The 21,243-nt window shown below is 39.3% G+C and overlaps 1 protein-coding gene across 7 annotated transcripts in view; it reads left to right on the top strand.

The window, feature by feature from the left end:
• DIS3L2 (DIS3 like 3'-5' exoribonuclease 2) overlaps nucleotides 1-21,243 on the top strand; it is a 327,384-nt gene that overhangs the window by 97,389 nt on the left and 208,752 nt on the right. For all 7 annotated transcript variants that reach the window (XM_019628923.1, XM_019628956.1, XM_019628962.1 and 4 more), the window contains one exon: nucleotides 10,341-10,575. In XM_019628923.1, the coding sequence (XP_019484468.1) occupies nucleotides 10,341-10,575 (235 nt within the window). The remainder of the gene's footprint in view (nucleotides 1-10,340; nucleotides 10,576-21,243) is intronic.

Raw genomic sequence — 21,243 nt, forward strand, 5'->3', positions numbered from 1 at the left:
GAGAGAGAGAGAGAGAGAGAGAGGGAGAGAGAGAGGGGGAGAGAGAGAGAGGGAGGGAGAGGGAGAGAAATTGATTGATCTATAAGGATAATAGGATTTTTGGCCTGAGTAACCAGAATGGAAATTGTTCTATTCTTATTAACTAAATAAAAGGTACTTTGGACGAGCTACCTTAAGCCAACAAAGTTCCCAATAACGGATATGCTTTAAGAATGTCTGTAATGTGTCTTTAAAATGGTATGTCCATGGCCATATTTTATAATGAAAGAAGCTATTGGCAAGCCTTGTCAGGAACTCCCTGTGGAAATATCAGTTGCTTTTCTTGGCTCCAAGGTGTTTCCTGAACAGTGTATTATACTTTGTCCCAAGTGTGCCATTAAGGGATTTTGGAAGTTTGTTAAAACGTGTGGCAAGTGAGTGCTGTCACTTAAGCCTGGTCTGAAGAGCCAAGAGACGAGAAGCAGCTCGTAGGTGGACGTGGACTTGCATTAGCTCCGAGTCAGAGGCTCAGGTAGTGGGTGGGCAGGCCCAGCGTTATCTCCTGGGCACAAGACCTCAGCCGACACTGTTCTAAATGGCCCTTTCAGCGCACAGCACCTGTGGACCTAGGTGTATGCAGATCTTCTGGAAAAGCTCTGTTATCCCATGTTGATAGCAACCCCCATCCCTGGGGAATGCAATAGAGTTTATGTGGTGGAACAGAATTTTCCAGTGTTAATATAGACTTGCTCTTTTTATAAGATTTAAAACAGCACTCTTCAAAGGTGGCTTTTATGTTCAAAAAAGGGCTTTTCTATATCAGTAAGTGGGGAAACTATGAAATGTTTCATGCTTGGAGTTTGGGTAAGCCATGCAAGATAGACATGTTACTTGGCGTTTGTATTTAGGATTCCGTTGGAATTGTTTGGTTGTAGGGACTCTCTGTTGCTGTCCAGTTTCGAAATGCATTATATTCATTTTAAAAGGAAGGAGAAGAAAATCTAATCAATATCAAGCAGGTTTAAAGTGGCCAGATTTTTTATTCTGGTGAGGCTGAGGTGCTATTTGCAGTTGATCTAAATTACAGCTCAGTGTAGATATTTTCCTCCCCTCTTTCTGAGGGACGGACAGATTGGTACTTGTCAACTCTGGGGGAACCAGGACATGTTCCTGGAAGTTGTGCTCAGATCTAGGCTTTCTTTTCTTTATCGTGACTTTTCTTGCCAACTCTGCTGTTTTCAAATTGGGGAACGGTGAACTTTATGATGATTCTGGGTTTATATTGAAACTGGAGTTATAACTTGGATAGGAAGGTCTAGAGTTATTTTAGAAAAATGCATTTATTTAAATCCCTTCCAATTTTATTCATTTGCATTTGTATTTACTTTGGCTTCTTATGGTGATAAGTTTCAGCTGCGATAAAATAACTGGGGACTCTTGCCTGGTTTCCAGACACAGGGCGTTAATGTGGCACTGTGTGGCATCGTGCTGTCAAGCTCCTGAATTTAGCTGGCTCTTGCTGCTTGGTAGTTATTTTATTTATTTCTTGTAATTTTTAAAGAATGTTTGTTTTACAGCTTATTCAAATCTATTTCATTCTCTTCAGAAGAAGAGAAAGGGAAACCAGTATTTATTGAGCATGTTTTATATGCCAAGCATTTTGGGAGCTTCTAGGGAATATAAAAAATGAACGTGACATTGCTGTCTGGTGGGAGAGTGACATATGCAAACAAATAAATGGAATATAGACTGATCAAGAAACCATGTAATGAAAGAATAGTAAAGGAATAGCAGTGGAACAAAGGAAGGAAACAGAACATTCCTTAAGTGAGGGAGTTAGTCAGAGAAGCATTCACAGGAGAGCAGGATCCTGAATTTTGAGTATTTGCCAGGCAGACAGAAGACACAGAGGTATTTCATTCACTGGGTGTTAGTGGTGTGAGCTGTATATGCAAAGCCCACTCTGAATCTGTGTGCAGGAAATCTCCCACAAGAGTGTCCAGGACTGCGAGCACTAGGCTTAGAGCCCCAAGTGTGTATGTCACAGCTCCGCCATTTAGTTGCTGTGGGACTGTGACGTGTCTGAACCGGTCACGGTTTTCCTCTGTGAGATGGTGATAATTACTCTTGTGTCACCCAGGGTCACTGTATGGATCACGCCAGTTAACGTGTGCAAAAGCACAGGGAAGGCTGTGCAATTTGAATATGAAGAGTGATGATAATGAAAGCCTTAGTGTTTATTATGATTAGCATATTTCTAGTTATATTGAAATCCTCTCTACTTCACTAACTCCTCTTCCCTGTTGGACCCCCTTTATTTGAGTCTTTTCTCAGGGCTCTATTCTCATCTTCTCTTTTCAGTTGACACTTGGCCCTGGGACACCTTTGCTTAACAGCCAACCCCTAGTGGTAAATTCCCTAATCTAGATTTCTGTCCCCTGGTACTCTCTTTCCATCTTCAGACCTACTATTTCCAGCTGCCACCTGGATGGTCCTTACCACCTTGAACTTCCTAGGTCTAAAGACTAAATTTGTTTCCCACTGTACAAATTCACTTATTAAGCTCCTACCATGTTCCAGGCACCTGTGCTAAGAGCTTTTTGTATATTATCTCAGGTCCCACAGTAATCTTATAATATTGGATACTCTTGTCCCCATTTTAAAGATAATGAAACTGAAATTCAAAGAGATTAAATAACTTTCCCAAAGTGGATTAGCTAGTAAGCAGCGGAGCCATAACACAGAGTCAGTTGTTTGACTATTGAGTTTCTGCTCTCAGCCACTTTCCTCACTTTACAGTGAAGATCAGACTCGTTAAATAGGCATTCCGGGCTCTTCATGTCTGCTTCTTCATCTGCCTGTCTCACTCTTACGTACACTTTCACTATCACTTGCCTTTCCTAAAGGAAAATTTGCATTTTCTTATCTCCTTGCTTTTGCATGTATGTCCTTTCCCAGCTTAGTCTTTCTCTGTGTTCACCTGTCAAATCCTGGGGCCGGATTTGACCAGGGCAGGCGTTGCGATGGTTTGTTTCTCCGCCCTGCACCTCCCTGCTGTGCTCTGCAGTGGGCTGGGTCAGTTTCCTTCCTTCCCAGCAGTGTGTCGCTGTCCGGTCTTGCTAACATTTGCTATTGTCAGGATTTTTAGCTTTTGCCCGTTTGTGGGTTAGTAGTGATAGCTCATTGTGGGTTTAGTCTGCATTTCTCTGATGACGAATGAGGCTGAGCAGCTTTCCATCTCTACTGGCTGTTTGTCATTTCCACTTGGTGAAATGCCTTCAAGCCTTTTCTCCATTTCTCTGTTGGATTGGCCTCCATTGACCTGCAGGAGTTCTTTTTTTTTTATTGTTAGTTTCAGGTGTACAGAACAATGCAATAGTTATCCTTCTCACCCTTCACACAGAAACAAACCCCCTCCCCCATCTACTGCCCTCCCACCCCCGATATCATGCTTATCTATTACAATTTCATTGACTCCATTCCCACACTCTACTCCACATCCCGTGACTATATGTATATATAATTATAGTTGACATACAATATTATTCGAGTTCTTTATATATTCTGGAGATGAGCATTTCTGTGGCTTATCTTTTTAAATTTCTTTTACGTTACCTTAGGATAAAAGGAAAACTTTAATTTAATGGAGTTGAACTTATCATTATTTTCTTTAGTGGCAGTGCTTGTTGTGTATGTTTGAAATGTATCTCCCTGTATATTAGCATCTTAGTCATTTTCCACTCACACTACTGCATAGTGTCTCTCACTCAACAGACGTCTTGTCTTTGAAGGAGGGGGACTCTACGAGCCATTTTGCCATTTCTTTACTAACACAGGGCTTGAGTTCCCCTTAAATCCCAGAAGTCACACTACATCCACCCTGCCTTTCCAAAAGGCCTGTCTCTCCCCCATGATGGGTCTCTGACCTCAAGCTTCTGAACTTAGGCCTCCTCGCTACTCCTTTCAATGGTAAGCTTCTCCTCACTCCCTTTAGTTTCTTCCCTAATTGTTTTCAGGGTTCCTCCCAGGTGCTAATGATGAGGCCAGCTTATTGCTGTCTGTCCCCCAGAGCACAGGGATTGCAGCCTGAAGGAGAGAGGGGATCACCTGTCCTCCCATCACACTGCGCACTACTCTATTGCCCTATTCTACCTTCCAGAAGGAGACAATAGGTGGATTGTGGATCTGTCCTCGGGAAAACGTACTGTAGGGTGTGTCTGAGAAAGAGTGTGTATGTGCGTGCGTGCGGTGTGTGGACATGTCCAAATGCATTTGTGTTTGGCGAAGGGGGGTACAAGGACATTAAAATTAAGTATTGTAGTGTGCTATTTCTTGAGCATTTTTAGTGGCTGCAAGTGACACTTGTATGTCATATCAGTACTCCCCAGTTGCTATCTGCCTGTCTTCTCACTCTTTATTTTTATTAGCAGGGTTTATGTGATGCTCCTCCTACCCTGTTCACGGAACAAGCCTGAGAGTGAAAAAGTTCTGTATGACCCAGCGATCTGATTCCCTCTCTCACCATTTCAGTCCCGTCCTCCCGAGAGTAGAGTAAATCTCCAAAGGAGACGTAACCCTGGTTGAGCGTGCACTCGGAATACTCAGTTCCGTCAGCTGCCTCACTGGCCCAGGTCTGTGGAGGCCACCACAGGGACTTTTATTCACGTCCTCAGTTAACCAGGTCAGTAATCCGTCCCTTCTCCTCAGGCCCGCCTCCTCTTCTCTGGGCCGGAGCTCTCCAGACTCTCCATCAACCTGAACGCAAAGCCTTCAGCACCATCCTTTACTCTCCTTACTGGTACTTTCTTGCAGAGTATTTTCTGTCTATTTGTAGAGATACATTTTGCAGCTTTCATCTGATTCTTGGAGGATCTGCTAAACTTCAAAGTAGAGAACCACTGAGCCAGACTTTTCAACATTTTCGAGGTCAGTCTCACAGAAGGCCTCTTACTTTACATATCCAAGGAAAATTGGGCTACTAGTTTCTAATGTGCATACTCATGGCTGGAAGCTGTTCTGAAAGCGCTCTTGCATCCTGATAGTCTTTTATATTCCTTTCTTCATTGTTCTACCCATTTATCCATCTTTTTATCAGATGAATATCATCAGATACTGAGCACCTAGATTGATTATGCAAGTGGCTATAGAATATATAGAGATGTATAAGATATAATTGGTGAGCATATAGTCTTAACAGATGAGGTACATCATATGCACAGATAATAACTGATATAGTGAAGAAATTGAGAAGTGCCATCCAAGAGGTATAGATAGATTGAGACTTTAGAAAAGGGAGAACTTACTTTGCCTAAGGCAGGTGGTGGTGAGGATGGGTGAGATGGGGAGGAACTGGAAAGACTGGTGGATTCTGGGTTATAGAAGGACCAAGCCATTTGGACCAGGTCTTGAAACCTGGGTAGATAGATGTGTGGAAATATTCGATGCAGTGTGCCATCTCTGGTTCTTTATTCAAAGAGACTTGACTACACACTGTGCCAGGCCTGCCCATGGTCAGTTCATGGATTTTACAGTTTATTAGGGAAGACTGACTCTAAATAAGCCATTTTCTAGTTAATTAGTGTATTTGTTCGTTCATTCATTCGTTCATTCATTCAATATGTATTTGAGTGGCTACTAACTACTGTTCTCAATTCTTGGAATTCAGCAGTGAAGAAAATAGCTTCTGTGCTCATGAAACCTAAATTCTATTTGGGAGACAGAAAGTAAGTAAGTGTGTAATGTATTTGCAGGTAGTGATAAGTACAGTGATGAAAGATAAAGCAGGATAAGAGGATAGTGTGTGACAGTGAGGTGGGGTTATTTTAATTCATGTGACCAGGGAAGGCCTCTCTGAGAGGAGGATATTTGAGCAGAAACCAGAACAAAATGAAGAGAAAGAGAGCCCTATGAATAGCTGGGCAAATAGTTTTCCAGATAGAGGGAATAGCAAATATGAAAACCTCAAGATGGAAAGTTTTAGTATTCTAGGAATAGCAAGATTCTCTAGGATTAGAGTGTAATTTGCAAAGGAAGAAGTTGTAGAAAATGAGAATGGAAAAATGGGTATATATAGGCCAGATTTGTTAGGCCTTGTGGCATGGCGATAGAAGGATGTTGGGAAGCCGATGGGAGGATGACATTATGAGATTTATGTTTTAAAAGGATTGCTGTAGCTGCTTTCGTCCGAAATGGAAACCAGGAGCCCAGTTATTGCAGTAGTTCAGCAAGGAGATGACGGTTCCTCGGATTTGTGTGGTGACAGTGGAAATGGCAAGAGGACGGGCCATGGGCTCTTATCGTGGATTGGGTGTGGGGCGTGAGAGGGAGAGCCAGGGCGGATGCCACAGTTTGGTGCCAGCGACTGAGAGGGAATGTTGGGAGAGGAATGGGCTCTGGTGAGGACCAAGGGTTCTCCTGTTTGAGGTGCCAACTGACATCCGAATGAAGATGTCTAGTAGAGAATCGGATATGAGTATGGAATTCAAGGGAAAGGTTGAAGATAGGCATTCAATGGTGGGAATTAATAGCATATAGAGAGATTTAATTTAAAACCACAAAACTGGATGAAATCATCTAGGGAGTAAGTGTAAAAGGGTCCTCTTCCTAGTGTTGTTTAATGTGTTACTCTGTCCCTTTTATCAGATCAGATTCAAGTTCAACTTTTGGGGAAAAAGTACTTCATGGATGGCTGTGCTTGCTTCCTGTTATGCTGCATGAGGAAGCACTTTGGTTCTTTCTCTTTTCAGATATTTATATTGATCAGTGGCTTCAGGCCTTGCTACTCCATCTATTATAAAAGTCCATTCCCATCAGGTTGTGACACTGGTTTTAGTAACCATTGATGATCATATCCTGAATCCATTATTTCTACAGGAATGGCAAAATGGTGGTATTGAACACCCGTCCTTCCTTCTTAATTAGCTAAAAGTCTCCTATAAAGAAGCATTTCATCTCTTCAGCTGTTTGGTTAACTTGAGATACAGTTTGTGTAGGAAAGGTCGGTTAAGTACTTAGAACCTCCTAAGGTTGACCAGAGAGAGAGCCTTTTCATGATGTTTGCTGAGTCCTTTAGACAAGATCAAGATCACGTTAGCCTTTGATTTCCTGGTATGACAAGATATTCCAGGACAGTCTTGTCTATTTCCGTCCCAGACTTGAATTATCCATTTCACCCTTAACCAATGTGCAATATGGAATGGTTTTAGAATGCCTTGTGTATCCTGTGATCTTATGGTGATCTTTCCCCCCAAAACATTTGTTCTATTCTTCTGTGTACTGGGATAACAGAATGAAAATACTTTTAAAATGCAACATATTAATTTGTATTTTATTACATGGCTTCAAATGACTTGATTTATTCATTAATTCCTGCTCCCTTACAGCATTTTTTGTAACTCAGAAGTGAATTTACTGCTCGAAACACTAATTCTTGAGTAAAGCTAATCTAAACCATGGAGATTATCATAAAGTCAGAACTGGGTTGGTTTTAGAAATGTGCTATGCAGTTAAGCTTTCTGTACTCTGGTTATTGCTTCCCACTGACCTCCTCTTCCCATTGAGTTTCTTGAACTTCACATGTGTGAGCTAAAGCATAATTCTTTTTTTTTTTTAAGATTTTTATTGGGGAATTGGGGGAAGGGGAACAGACAAGTTGCTGTCTAAAGCATAATTCTTAATAAGTAGGTAGGCAGAATCATTGTGATTACAGAATTCTTGTATCTCACACACACACACACACACACACACAGAGAGAGAGAGAGAGAGAGAGAGAGAGAGAGAGAGAGAGAGAGAGAGAGAGAGAGCGAGAGAGTGCGAGCGAGCGAGCCTACCTTTCATTGTGGGATAGTTAAGGCTTCAAATTTTATGAAGTCAGAATTCTGGTTCCCCTTGTGATGCTTTCTTCATAGCCTGTGGGAACCAAGCCCTTTGTGAAACCATTAGTGGCAGAAATAAATACATAATGAAAACTGGACCTCTTTGCTTAACATCTTTCCAGGAGACTACATTTTGCCTGCTAGTCTAACTCCATCCATCATGTCAGTTGTTTTCTTTCACCTCTGCCCCCAACTGTCCTCTCTTTGAGGTAAAGTGTGCATGGGGATGATGTGGAGAAAACAATGGACAGTGACCCTGTTGTGGCCCCCATACTTTAGAAACAGGTTATGTGCATGCAGCCCCTCCTGCCTGTGCTTTGGGCTGTTTTGACAGTGCCCAAGGTTGTGGTAATTCTTTGAGGATGGTCAGGGGCAGATCTTCCTAGATATTAATGAATTGGCCAGGCACATTTAAGGAAATTGAATAGGTTTGCTGATTTGAGTGATGTCAAATTCTTTTTCTTTTCTCACTCGGCAGTAAATTCTCTATTTGAATGATGTACTTGGGGTCAGGTATTAAACCAGGACTTCTGTAGTAAGGCAGAAATACACAGAGGAGAGCTGGTTTGTAATTGTATATGAATTTAAAGATGTGGCTGTGGCTTCACGCGTATGTTCTCATCTAGGAAAGAAATGTTTTTAGAGATTTCTGCTCTAGCCAGTTGAACTTTTTTTTACTGTCATAGAAAAGAAGTCTTGTTTGTTTTAAACTTCTCATGGACATAATGAATGAATGAACAAATGAATGAATGAATCTGACAAGAGCCAAAACATGGCAAGAGTTGATAGAAAATTTCACTAAATATATTCACAAATGGGGACTCAAGTTTTCAAAAAAATTTATTAAAAGGCACAATTTTGCTCAGAAAAATTGACCATCATTTATAAGTTTTCCTGTTACTACATTTTTGTGAAGTAATTTTTTTTAAATTTTGGGAATATATTCTTAGAGTCTATATTCTGATTGTGAATATCTTTCTAATAGTTTACTTTGATTTTCTGGGTAGTTTTAATATTATCTGGGGATGGTTATATTAATTGGAATCTATGGCATTAAGATACTCTGGGAAAGGTTTAATAACTTTTTCTGCTGTGTGTAAGATGAAGAGCTTTCATTAAGCACGATCTTTGTGTGACCTAATTTGAATGTTAATCTGGTTTGTTGAAGGCAGGCATCTATTTTGAAACCTCGAGGCTAAACTAAAAAATATTAGACTCCTCACATCCTATAAACATAGAGAAACTGCTAGAGTAGCTCACTCCCTTCCTGCAGGTCTCTGCTCAAATGTCGCTTCCTCCAGGAGGCATCCCCTAACCACCCTACTGGCAAACCTCACTCTCGCGTAACCAGTATCCTCTTACTAGGTGTGTTTTTACTTCTCTTACACTTTTTAATTGTGTTCACTGCTGTACCCTTTCCACTGAGAGCAGTTCCTGGCACCATAAAAGGTACTTTGTAATGACTTGTTGAATGAGAAATTATTTATCATCTGTCTACCCATGAGAAGGTAGGCCTCATGAGGGTGCTGGCACAAGGTTAGCCTTCCAACATTTGTTTGAAAGAATGAAATGATCACTACCAATAGTGATCATATTTATTTTACACACACACACACACACACACACATATGTATATATGTGTATATATGTATATGTATATATATATACACACACGTGATCACATTTTAATTATGTTTAAATTGCATATAGATTTCTCATCTAGAAATAGATTCTTGAAAGGATGTCATGTTGTAAATAACGTCTAGAACCTACAAAATCTGTGTTTTTTTGCTAATGTAGATGGACAGACAGACTCATTAAATGGATTCATATCTGGATTCTTCCATTTGCTTTGTTCTTTTTTTTAAATTAAAAATATTTGACTTGTGTAATGCTTCATTTTTATTGCTAGTGTAGATGTGCATCGTCTGTGTGCTTTCTATACTGATTTCAGGCCCAAAATGGAGACTTAAGGGTTTATATTTTTTATGAGCACATTTTATAAACTCTTATTCACACTTAACTTTTGTTTTCCCACTTCACCTTATATTCTTGTGGTTTCATTGGGAGTGTAGTGACGTACGTACTATGTTGAGTTCTTGTATCATTACCCAACATACTTACTGAGCCCATGTCGTGAACACTTATGAAGCAGTATGGCACTTGTGGTATTCAGGGCCTTCGGGGGAGAGGGGATGAAAATGTGCATGAGAAAAAGGAGGAGTGGATGTGGCATTAATTCTGGGCATCTTGAAGAGCTGTGTGCCACCCTGGCACTGCTGGGTTGATCATCTCCAGAAGATAGTCTGAGCATCTGGAAAATAAAGATCCTTTTTCAGGCTAATAATAAATACATGGTGAGTGTCCAGTGTTGTGAGTTTCTTAATGTGCAGTTTTTTCCTTAGGAAAGAAAAATGAAAAAAGAAGAATCTGCTCTTTTCCTTTCTTCCCTCCAGTGATTCAGCAGAACTTTTCTATTTTCTTCAGGTAATTAAACCCGAGAGTGGTGACAAAGAGCCAGAAGGTGCCTATGAATCAGAGCCCCCCGGGGAGCTCTGTGGAAGCCGCGTCCTGCAGCCCTCCCCGAAAGACTGTCATGACAGTCCTGATGTCATCATAGAGGCCCAGTTTGATGACAGCGACTCCGAAGATGGACATGGCAGCACACAAAGTGCCCTGCTTGATGACGTTAAGAGACTCTCAGTTTGTGTTCATGAAAAAGGTGGGTACTAGACTGCTGCCTGACATCTGATTTTAGGAAGCTGATAGTTTTCAGTATCGGAATTCTCTTTGTGCTCCAGAATTAATCCCACTGCCCACTTGGCATCTTCCCGATTTCTGACCTGTGGCAGCGTTTAGGAAAGAGGGGCCCTTAACAGACTTCCAGCTGCTGGTTACGAGGGCCGGGGGCAACGGTGCTGCTGGTGGTTTGTGTGGCAAGTGGTTGCTGTTGTCATTTTCTGGGAGGTTTGAGTTGTGTTGAAAGCTAACCTGGAATGTCCTGTGATGAGCCCAGTCCCACCCTGTGGTTGATATGAACAGAATTAAAGCAATCTTTAAAATCCTTACACAACAAGCACTTCATTTTACCCTGGATTTTTTTTAAAACTCAGTACATTTTAAAAGTATTTATGTCATTGGTGGTGGGAATGGATCTTACATTTGATAAGTAATTTATCTTTATGTCAGCAAAAGAATATCCAGCCTAAGGAAAAGTCTTATATGAGTTTGAGCCAAACTGGCAATGGCTGGAAAGCAAAATCTCAACGGAGTAAGAAAATGGTCCAGAGAATGGCAGTTTTGTGGCTTATTTTATATATTAGAATCAAAGGAAGAGACGTAAGGAGGGTTACATGGAATCCATTGGTGGTAGATTAAGCGGGTAGGAGAAAGCAAAGCAGAGAACTTTCTGGGATTGGATGAAAAGTAAAATAGACACACACACTTCTTTTTCATTGGCAGGTACAAGATCATTAATAATTAACATTACAGCACATAGAGATGGTATTCGGGGAACAGGATTACAATGAGGGATTCTGTGGTCTCGTGCTCTGGTGCCCACAGTTGTGCCTTTGAGGAGTCTGGAAAAGAAGTTTACTCTGACTTTTCAAAGGTGTGTTATTTTAGATGCATAAAGACAATAGACAATTTCAAAGTTAAAGATCGACCTTTGTCAAGGAAGCTATAGGCCTAGGATATGACTACTCACCATGCCCTACTTTTAGTTAGAAGTCTTACATTCAACCCACCCTGTGTAGTTACTTTGATTCTGGGTTTGTAAGGCTCGCCATGCAGGCCTCTGCTGAGTTTGTCAGGCTTAGTATATGTGGCCCCTCTTTTGTCCACATTTATAAAGTGTTGTGATTTTAAGCTTTGAAACAGCCAGTCGTCTTTCCCCCGATCAAAATCTAAGCCATGGGTCGGTCCTCTGAGCGTAGGATAGCAGCTGCAAACACATGGGTAAGGAGCTGGGACCGCGGGCTCTGCCTGATCATGCTTAGAGCAACTGAAGGGAGAGTAGCAGTGGAAGTTGGAATATTTCTTTTTTTTTTTTTAAAGATTTTATTGGGGAATTGGGGGAGGGGAACAGTGTTAGGGAATCAGGGAAGGGAAACAGACAAGTTGCTGTCCTTTGGTTCTTCAGTCTAGTTGTAGAGGACGTCGCTTCACTGGCCCATGTTGGTTATTATCATTGCGCTCTTCCCGGCTGAGGCAGTCGCTCGCCAGCCATTGGACGGCCACTCACAGTGGCTCACGAAAGCTCACGCCCGCTGCTGGCCAGTCCCACTGCAGCCTACACCGTCGCCGGAGACTCACGGCAGCCCAGCTCCAGTTGAGCTGTTGTTCACCATCTTAGCTATAGAAGGCGCAGCATTATTGGCCCTCATGTAGGATCTGAACCGGGGTCCTGCTGCTCAGAGCTGGTGTCCCAAGCCAACTCTTAACCAACACACCACTCGGCCGGCCCAAAGTTGTAGTATTTCAAAGCACAGATTGCTAAGAGGTTATAAATGCAGGGAGTATATTTTCCAGCCAGATTGAGGTTTAGGCATATTATGAAATGGAAAAAATTGACCTGGCTTGGCCAACTGGATGATGAGTTTTTTATCAGGAAGAAGTTTCTGGCACAGCCCCCTGAAAGGCTAGAGGAAATGCCAGAAGGTTGCTAAAGGAGGATACTCAGCAGGACTGGTGAGCACCCCCATTGACACCCTAGGTAAAGCTGGAGGTGATTGCCGGAAGTGACTGCCTAAGACACACCCTGTTTCTCCCCTGCTGACCAGGCAATGACCTGGGACAGCAAACCTTTTCTGAAGGCAGAATCGCTTTCTGGTGCTAAGTTCTACTCATTCAGAAGGACTTTCCAACTCTGAAGTTTGTTTGGAATGAAGAGCCTACTGCTTCCTCAGTGCCCCACCAGATGTGGTGACCTGAAGGCACCCAGGTTCTTTCTGTTTTATGGCCTGCTGAGATCACTAGTGGTTTCACTGTTTCCCAGCCAGTTCCACTGGGATGTTATTCCTTAAAATGTCATTCTTCTGATGTTTCTTTTTTCTTCCTTTAAAAATAGTTGGACACCGTGACTCTCTTCCGAGAGCGCATGTGTATTATCATAATGGCGTCAGTATTGTGAGTCATGTCTTTTCAATGAGGAGAGAGGGACATGACACCAGCACCTTAACTAGCCAAGTCCTTCATCATTAAGGTCACCAAGGGAGAGAGACACTTGCAGGGCGAAGCCAGGCAAAGGAGCACTTTAAAACCTAGTATTTGGCCCAAAACTCCTTTGTGGAAATGTAGGTCTGGTGATTGGACTTGCAGACCTCAGCAGTCCTTTCCCGGGGCTGTGAGGTGAAGGGATAAGATGCCTTGATTTCTTATTCGTGGTTGGTACCAGTACAAGGGCAAGGAAGTGCTGATGGATGGAAATGATGGCAAAATCATCATTCACTTCGCTCTTTTTTGGAGAAATTCTGATGCCAGAGGTGCTCTTGATTTGTCCTCTACTGTGATTCCCCTCCTTCCCTCTTATAAATAAGTATCACTGAGTGCTTTACAAATCCACTGTATGTATGTTTTTTCTTTACTCTTTTTATGGTCTTCCTATCCTACTGTTATTTATATTGCTCCCTTACTAGCCCTGACTGAGGGAACAGCCTCAATCCTTTCCTCAGTATCTGGTACAAATTTCACTTTTCTGCTAGCCTCTAAATAGAGAGTTTGTGAAACCACATGGCTGTTTCTCATTTCTTGCCCTCTTGATATTTAGGAAAATTGCAATTTGCTCTTTTAAAAATCGTGGTGTTTTTTAGGATATTTTAACCAGCTTCTCTTGTCTGGATAATATGAAATCTGGTTACAGTTAAGATGTTAGTACTTTTTGCACCATTTAAGGTTTTGAAATTTGTTATTGAAATAAACCATAACCTTAAGAACATTATAAACTTTTCCTTAGAGTTCTAGAAAGGTTCTTTGCTTTGGGTTATAATTGCAAATGGATCATTTATCCTGTTTCACACTTGTGTTCAAAAGAGTGTTTTTTATTTTTTTACTTTTGTTTTACTAGGTTTACTTATCCAAAGCAAATGTTACATGTTGCATGTGTATGCATAGATCCCTACCTGCCCAGGAAACAAATCTCTAAGGTAAAATTGACCAGTTTCTCTGGTAAATGAGCAGATAGCTCCAGCTGTCTGCAGCAAGTGCCTGTCATTACATTAAGAGACAAGTTTCCTTGGGCATCTGAGACCTACACAATCATTTCTTCTAGGAAGACAGCAGGGTCTGCATCATCCTTAGTCCCTGAGAGACAGGGCCGAAGACGGGGTCTCTTTTTGTGGGTTCAGTGCCACAGTCTCCTGAAGCTGAGCTTTTACAACACTTTCCAGGCAGCAGTACTTTTGTCAGCACGGAAATCTGCCATCTGTGTAGAGACTGGGGACAACCTCGGTACATTTTCTTAGCTACCAAATGCGTGCGTAACAGTTGCCTGGGTAGCAAATTCCAAAGGATAGAAATCGTTATGACCACGTGATACAGTAGCTGTGTCTTTCATCATCGGAATTTTAAGAACACTTGTGCGCTCTGGATCCTGGTGATCGTGACCGAATCAGGTTGTGGTGTACGTTTCCTGTTCTCTACCCGAGTCGAGTCTGCCAGAGATCTGGTTCAGTGTTCTGGTCTGAAGACAAGCCTCTACCAGCACACTGATGGCTGCACATGGGCTTGAACTTAGAGTTGGTGACCCTTTCACTTTTCTGTCTCCTGGCCCCTTCAGCTCTTTTCTGAAGGGAGAATCCATGTGGAATCTTTGATCCCTTCTGAGGCTTGAATTGATCTACTACTGACTTCAGGAGTCAGGAAGAGCCCCCTTTTTTCACTTAAGATTCATCTCATTCCAGTGACAGGCCTGGGTTTCAGTTCTCTTTCCTTGGATAAAGAATAACTGTATTTCCCTTTGGCTGAACAAGCAGACGCATATGACTATTCTCCTGTGATACTCTGGGGTTACTGCAATTCTGGGAACCCTTTCTTCTCTCACTGGCAGGAAACCCCTCTTTCTTTCTTGTAGATAAATTTGTTCATTTTCTTTCTGCTTAATGTTTCCAGATTCTGAGATCAAATCTTCCCCATCCTTTTTGTTTCCCAGCTCTCCACTGTGTATAATGATGATTAGCACAACTAGAATACAGTCCTCTTTGCTTCAGAAATTATATTAAAAATTACATACGTAGCAGCTTCTCATCAACCACAGTTTTTGGACAGTATTTTGTGCCAGTGTTTTAAAAATTGCATAGAAAATGTAAACCCTTGTCTAGACCTATGTTAGAAGGATACTGTGGGAATTTTTGCTTCTCTGTCTTGTAGACTGAGTAGACACTGCAATCATATCAGGTGTGATTCAGGTAGAGATGGATGGTCAGGGTCTACAATGTCTTAAGACCCAAATCCTGTACTAGACCAGCTATTTTCCCCTGTGAAGTTCCCAAAAGAAATATATTCACAGAGGATTAGCAAGGCAGAGCAGCGTATTTCTCTAGTAACTGAGGCTTTGACCCAAACCAGAATGATTAGCCAGCCTGCATTTCTATGAGTAAAGCTTGAGACTTCTTGTATCTTCTTTCTCTTTCCTGCCAACAGTTAGAATTATTCAGTTTTCTCATTTTTATTGTCTAGATTAAGTTCTGTTCATATCATTAAGTTCTTTTCATATCATTTTCCTATTGTTCTATCAAGGTTACTGTTCTTTTGTCGATTTGTGGAAGTTTCTTATCTATTCTCTATAGCAATCTCTTTCCTATTTTAAGCATTACAAATCTCTTCTTCCATTCTGTCGTTTAGCCGTTTGTCTGTTAACTTTGTCTATGATGTCTTTCATTGACCAAAAATCTTTAATTTATATGTGATGAACTTAATCATATACTTTATGGGTTTTTAAGTTCTTTCCTGTTCCTAGGTCACATGGGTATTCTCCAGTGTAATCTTTTATTAATGCCACAGTTTTGCCTTTTGCTAAATTTTATGATGCTGATTCTTTAATGATTGAGATTATCATCAGATTTCTCTCCTCTAAATCTATTTCTGATGTTGAACCATCCTTGAATTCCTAGGATACATCCTACTTAATCCTGATGTATTATTATTTTTAAAATACACTGTTGGATTTTCTTCGGTAATATTTAGTGTAGGATTTTTGTGTGATGTTAAATGGACCTATCATTTTCTTGGCATTATCTGATTTTTAGAATCAGGATTATATCAGCTTCATGAAATGTCCTGCTCAGTTTTTTACTGTTTCCTATTTTTCTGGAACAGCTTGTATAAGACAGGAATTAACTGTTCCTTAAAATTTGGTAAAAGTCATTGTAAACTTGCCTGCACCTGCTGTTTTTCAAGAGGCAAGAACTTTGCTCTTTTAATCTCTTTCATACTAATTGATCTGTTCAAGTTCTCTCTTTTTGTGCCAATTTTGGCATAATTGAATGGGAATGTATCCACTCAAATGTATTAGCATATAGATATTCCTAATACTCTTTGATATTCTTTAACTATTAAAAAAATCTCCTAATGTATGTACTTTTGCCTCCCTTTCATTTTGTATTTTGATTATTTGAATCTTCTCTATTTTCTTAATAACTCTTGCTTGACAGATACGTATCTTATTAATCTTTTTAAGGGATGTGCTTTTTAGTTGTGATTTTTTTTTATGGTTGATGTTGTTCTGTATATCATTGATCTTTCCCCTTATCTGTATTTATTCCTTATTTTGGGAGCTTACTTTTTTGCCCTCTTCCCAGCTTCTTGAGTTGAGTACTTAGCTTATTAATCTTCTTGTTTCTTTTAAAATGTTTTCAAAGTTATAAATTTCCCTCTAAATAATACTTTTTTAGCTGTATTCCACAGATTTTGACTTTCAGTATTTTTATTATTAGTCGGTTCTAAATATTTAATTTCCTTTATATTTCTTCTATAACTAGATTGGTTATTTATTAAGGCTATTTAATTTCTATTATTTTGCTATTCTGTTGAGGTCACTATTTAATTTTTTTGTATTGTGGTTAGAGAACAGTCTGTTATGTTGTTAGTTTTTTATAATTTATTGAAGCTTTTATAGTCTTACATGGTCTTTATTTCTAAATATTCATGTATGCTAAGAAATATTCATGTATGCTAAGAAATATATATATATATATATATATATATATATATACATTCCCCCAAACTTAATACATAATTATATTTTTTTCCTCATAAACTATTTATTATTTTATGTACTTAATCTGTAAGTTTCTGAGAGGGATGTTTAAAAATACATGTCTATAAATTTTTATTTATTTCTGCTGCAGTCTTGTCAACTTCAAAATACAATTTTGAAGTTGTATTGTTAGGTACATATGTGTATAACAAGATATAGCTAGGTATTGGGTTGTCGGAAAAGTCATGACGCATTTTTGCAACAAAAAACGTAAAAAATACGTCATGACTTCTCCAACAACCCAATATATTTTTGTATACATGCATACCCATATATGTATTTACACATAAAAATCACTGATATTTGTTGAGCATTTATTACGTGCTAGGTTCTGAGTACTTTATAATTAATCCTCATTATGTGTAATTATTTAACCTGTAAAATATAGTATCTATTTCAGGAATTTAATGATATCTATTTCAGAGATACTTTAGTTTTTATTCCCAAAACACAGAAAAGCTACCCAGTTGGTAAGTACACTTTAGAATCCCTGGTAGCTTTTTAAGAAATATCGATGCCTGGATACCACCCCAGGCATTCTGATTCTAGTTGATCTGGTATTTTGAAAAAGCTCTCCAGAGATTCAAGGATTCTATTGTGTAGCCAGAATTGAACAGTCCTAGATTTGCCCTCTTAACTATGCTGTATCCTCATACGTAGCAATACACACAGCACAGGTAAAACATTTCATGGCAGTCTAATGCTCAGTATAATAACTGATTTGGTCAAGGATCATTAATAGATACTGAAACCATTGGGTGAAAGGTTGTTGGAGAGTAAGACATTCACATGAACTCCATGTGTCATGCCACAGTCGACTTGCTACTTAATTACCCTGGGCAAAACGTCCTTTTAGAGTGGACACATTTGGTGGGCACTACTTCAGCCAAGTGGTTAAGCTTAGCCTCACTAATGGTGGGACAGCCTGACATTGTGTGCCTTCTCATGGGATGCATTATTACACAACACGATCTGTGAAGTATTCATGCCAAAAATGTTTCACTTGAATCAAGCCTCTAGCCCGAACGTCTAGTACACTGGAAATATAGGGCAAACTGGAACAAGTTAGATGACACCATGGGAGAAATAGTCAGGTGGATCCAGTATGTGGGATAATCCATGAGACAACCAGCCTGTACTGTTCAAAAAAGGTCAATGTCATGAAGAACAAAAAGCAGAGGGAACTGATCTATAGAAAGAAGGACCAAAATAAAAGAAAATGTGAACCTTGATTAGATTGTGGACTGGGGAGAAAATATGGTAACAAAAACTGGGGAAATTTAAATTTAGACTGTGTATTAGATGACTTGTTGGAATTACTCTGAATTTTCTTAGTTATGATCATGTAAAAGATATTTAGAGGAATGTCCTTATTCACTTGTATACTCTCAAAAGTCATTGAAGACCTCAGCATGCTTTTGTGTATGTGGGTTATATCTATCAGTATTTCTGTATTTAAAATTAAAACTAAGAAACATTTAAAATATTATTGCAAAGTAAGTATACTTTTGGTTGTATTTCTGTGTACATTTAAGAAAAGCTTCAGATTGCAAAATAATGATTTCTTGGGCGCTAATGAGGCTAATGAGATTATAGTAGATATAACCACGGTTGAAATAGTGAGGAAAAAAGGGAAGTCACTTCTAAAATGTACTTGTTTATACTTTAAGTCTAATATCTTAGAAAACTCTAGAAAACATGAGTACATAAGCACATGTGTTATTAGTCGTTAGAACAGGGATTAGCAAAGGTATTCTGTAAAGGGCCAGATAGTAAATATTTCCTTCGTTGTGGGCCACACAGCGACAGACTTCTCTGTCACAACTCCCCAACTCGGTTGTAGCCTAAACGCAGCTGTAGGAACATGTAAGTGAATGGACTTGGCTGGATTTGGCCGGCTGGCCGGTTTAGTTTGCTGATCCCTACTTTACACCCACGAGAGAATGAGAGTGAAAAGAAGAAATAATGTCTTAGCATTATTACGAAAAGAGCCTTGACTCGCGGATCCTCTGACAGGCTCTTAAACCACACTTGGAGAACCACTGGTTTAGCTACTGAAATTGATAGTTGATGCTCAACAGGATCTTAGTGCATGTTTTATTATTCTTTACTATTAAGATATTAAACACTCTGGTTCCTCAGTTTTAAATGGCAATTGGATTGGTTTTTCCTGTGGAATGCTAATTGTGATAATTCAGGCTAAAATCTATTGCCTCAATTGTTTTGCTCAGTTGTGGGATCTTTTTTGGGGACTGTTTGTGCCCTATTTTGCTGCTTTGGCTATAGCCTGGTCTATGTACATCTTTATCAAACCTATTCACTTTGTGAGTTACAGACTCTTAGAACCTTGTACTGTGTTTAATAGTTTACATATAACGTTGTCTTGCACATTTCTTATTATAAAAAACTTGAGTACTTTGTGTTTTTGGTATTGATTTGAAAGGAAATTTTTTCTAGTATTTTCCACAGGTAATTGTTGATATATATAAGAAAACCATTGGGGTTGTTTTTGTGTATTGCTTAACTTAGATACCTTAATGAGTGCTCTTACTATTTCTAGTAATATTTAGTTGGTTGTTTTGATTTTCTAGGTATAAAATAATTTTATCTGCAAATAGTAATTCTGCCCTCCTTTCTAATTTTGTGCTTCTTATTACCTCATTTCATTGGCCGTTGAACTGTATTACATAATAGTGGTGATTGCCTTCTTCCGGACTTTAATGGGAATACTTCTAGTATTAAACTCTCAAGCACAATGCTGGTTGTTGGCTTGAGACCAAGTTAACCAAGCACCCTCTTTCTTTTTTACTAAAAGTTCCTATTAGGAGTGGATATTAAATTTTTTTTTCCAGTGCCTTTTGAGCTTCTTTCAAGATACTCTTTTTCCCTTTGACTTGTTTACATGATGACATATATATATATAACATTGAATAATTCTTGCATCCCTCATACAACCATGACTCTCATTTGGTCATGGTATATAACATGTTTTAATATGTAACTCAGTTCTGTTTGCTAATAACTTATTTAGGATTTTTGTTTTTATAATACAAAATGTGAGATTGGTCTGCGGTTTATTTTTATTGTGCTGTCTTTGTTGTGTTTTGGTATCAGGTTCTATTAATTTTGGAAGAAGGGTTGGGGAGCCTTTTTCTCAGTGCTTCGGAGCAGTTAAATAGCATTGAGAATGATCAACTATTCTCAATGATTGAAATATTTAAAGAAGTCGTACTTGAAACATGGGCTAGGCTATGGCTTTCCTTAGCTGGCAACGTTCTCCATCTCTAATGATTATTGATCTCTGTAGGGATTTTTGTTTTCTCTTTTATTAATTTTGATAATTTAAATTTTCCATGAAAATGATACATTTGAACCGCATTCTAATATATTTGAATGGAGCTGTACCAGTCTTTTCAGTTATTTTAATTTCCTCTGCATCTCTGATCAAAACCCCTTTCAATTTTCCCCTCATTTTTTATTACACTAGCTAGTGACCTGTTTAATTTTTTAATAGAAATTTAGTTTTACTCTTTTTATTTATTGTAAATAAATAATTTCTATTTTTATCTTTTATTACTAAGGACTTTCAGACATATTAAGTGTGAAGTGATCATGTGTAATTGGAAATGCAAGTTGAAGTTCATGATAGAAGTTTGACTGCAAGTGTAGCTTAAAAAGAGTCATTGGCATCTAATCAGTTCCTTGAAGAGCACTTCTATTCTAAGAGTTCTTTTAGGGACTGTCAGAGGACAGGGACCAGCCAGTTCTCCTCTGCCTCTGGGTTCGCCACCCCATGAAAGCAGTAAATATTGTTTATCAAACTGCCCCGTGCCCTGAGGCTCTGTAACAAACAATAACTCTTATGGGTTCAAAAAACTTTGTGTGTGGTAAAATATATATAGCATAAATTTTGTCATTTTTATAATTTTTAACTATACAGTTCAGTGGCATTAATTACATTTGTGATGTGCAACTGTTACTACTGTCTATTCCAAAACTTTGTCATCACCTTAAACAAAAACTTTTTTTATTGTGAAATAAACATTTTTTTAAATTAGTTTCAGCTGTACAATACAGTGCAATAGTTATACTTTTTACCCCTCAAAGTGACAACCCCCCTCCCCCAGTCTGCCA

Source organism: Hipposideros armiger, unplaced genomic scaffold (assembly GCF_001890085.2).
Source record: "Hipposideros armiger isolate ML-2016 unplaced genomic scaffold, ASM189008v1 scaffold_17, whole genome shotgun sequence".
NCBI classification, from domain to species: Eukaryota; Metazoa; Chordata; class Mammalia; order Chiroptera; family Hipposideridae; genus Hipposideros; species Hipposideros armiger.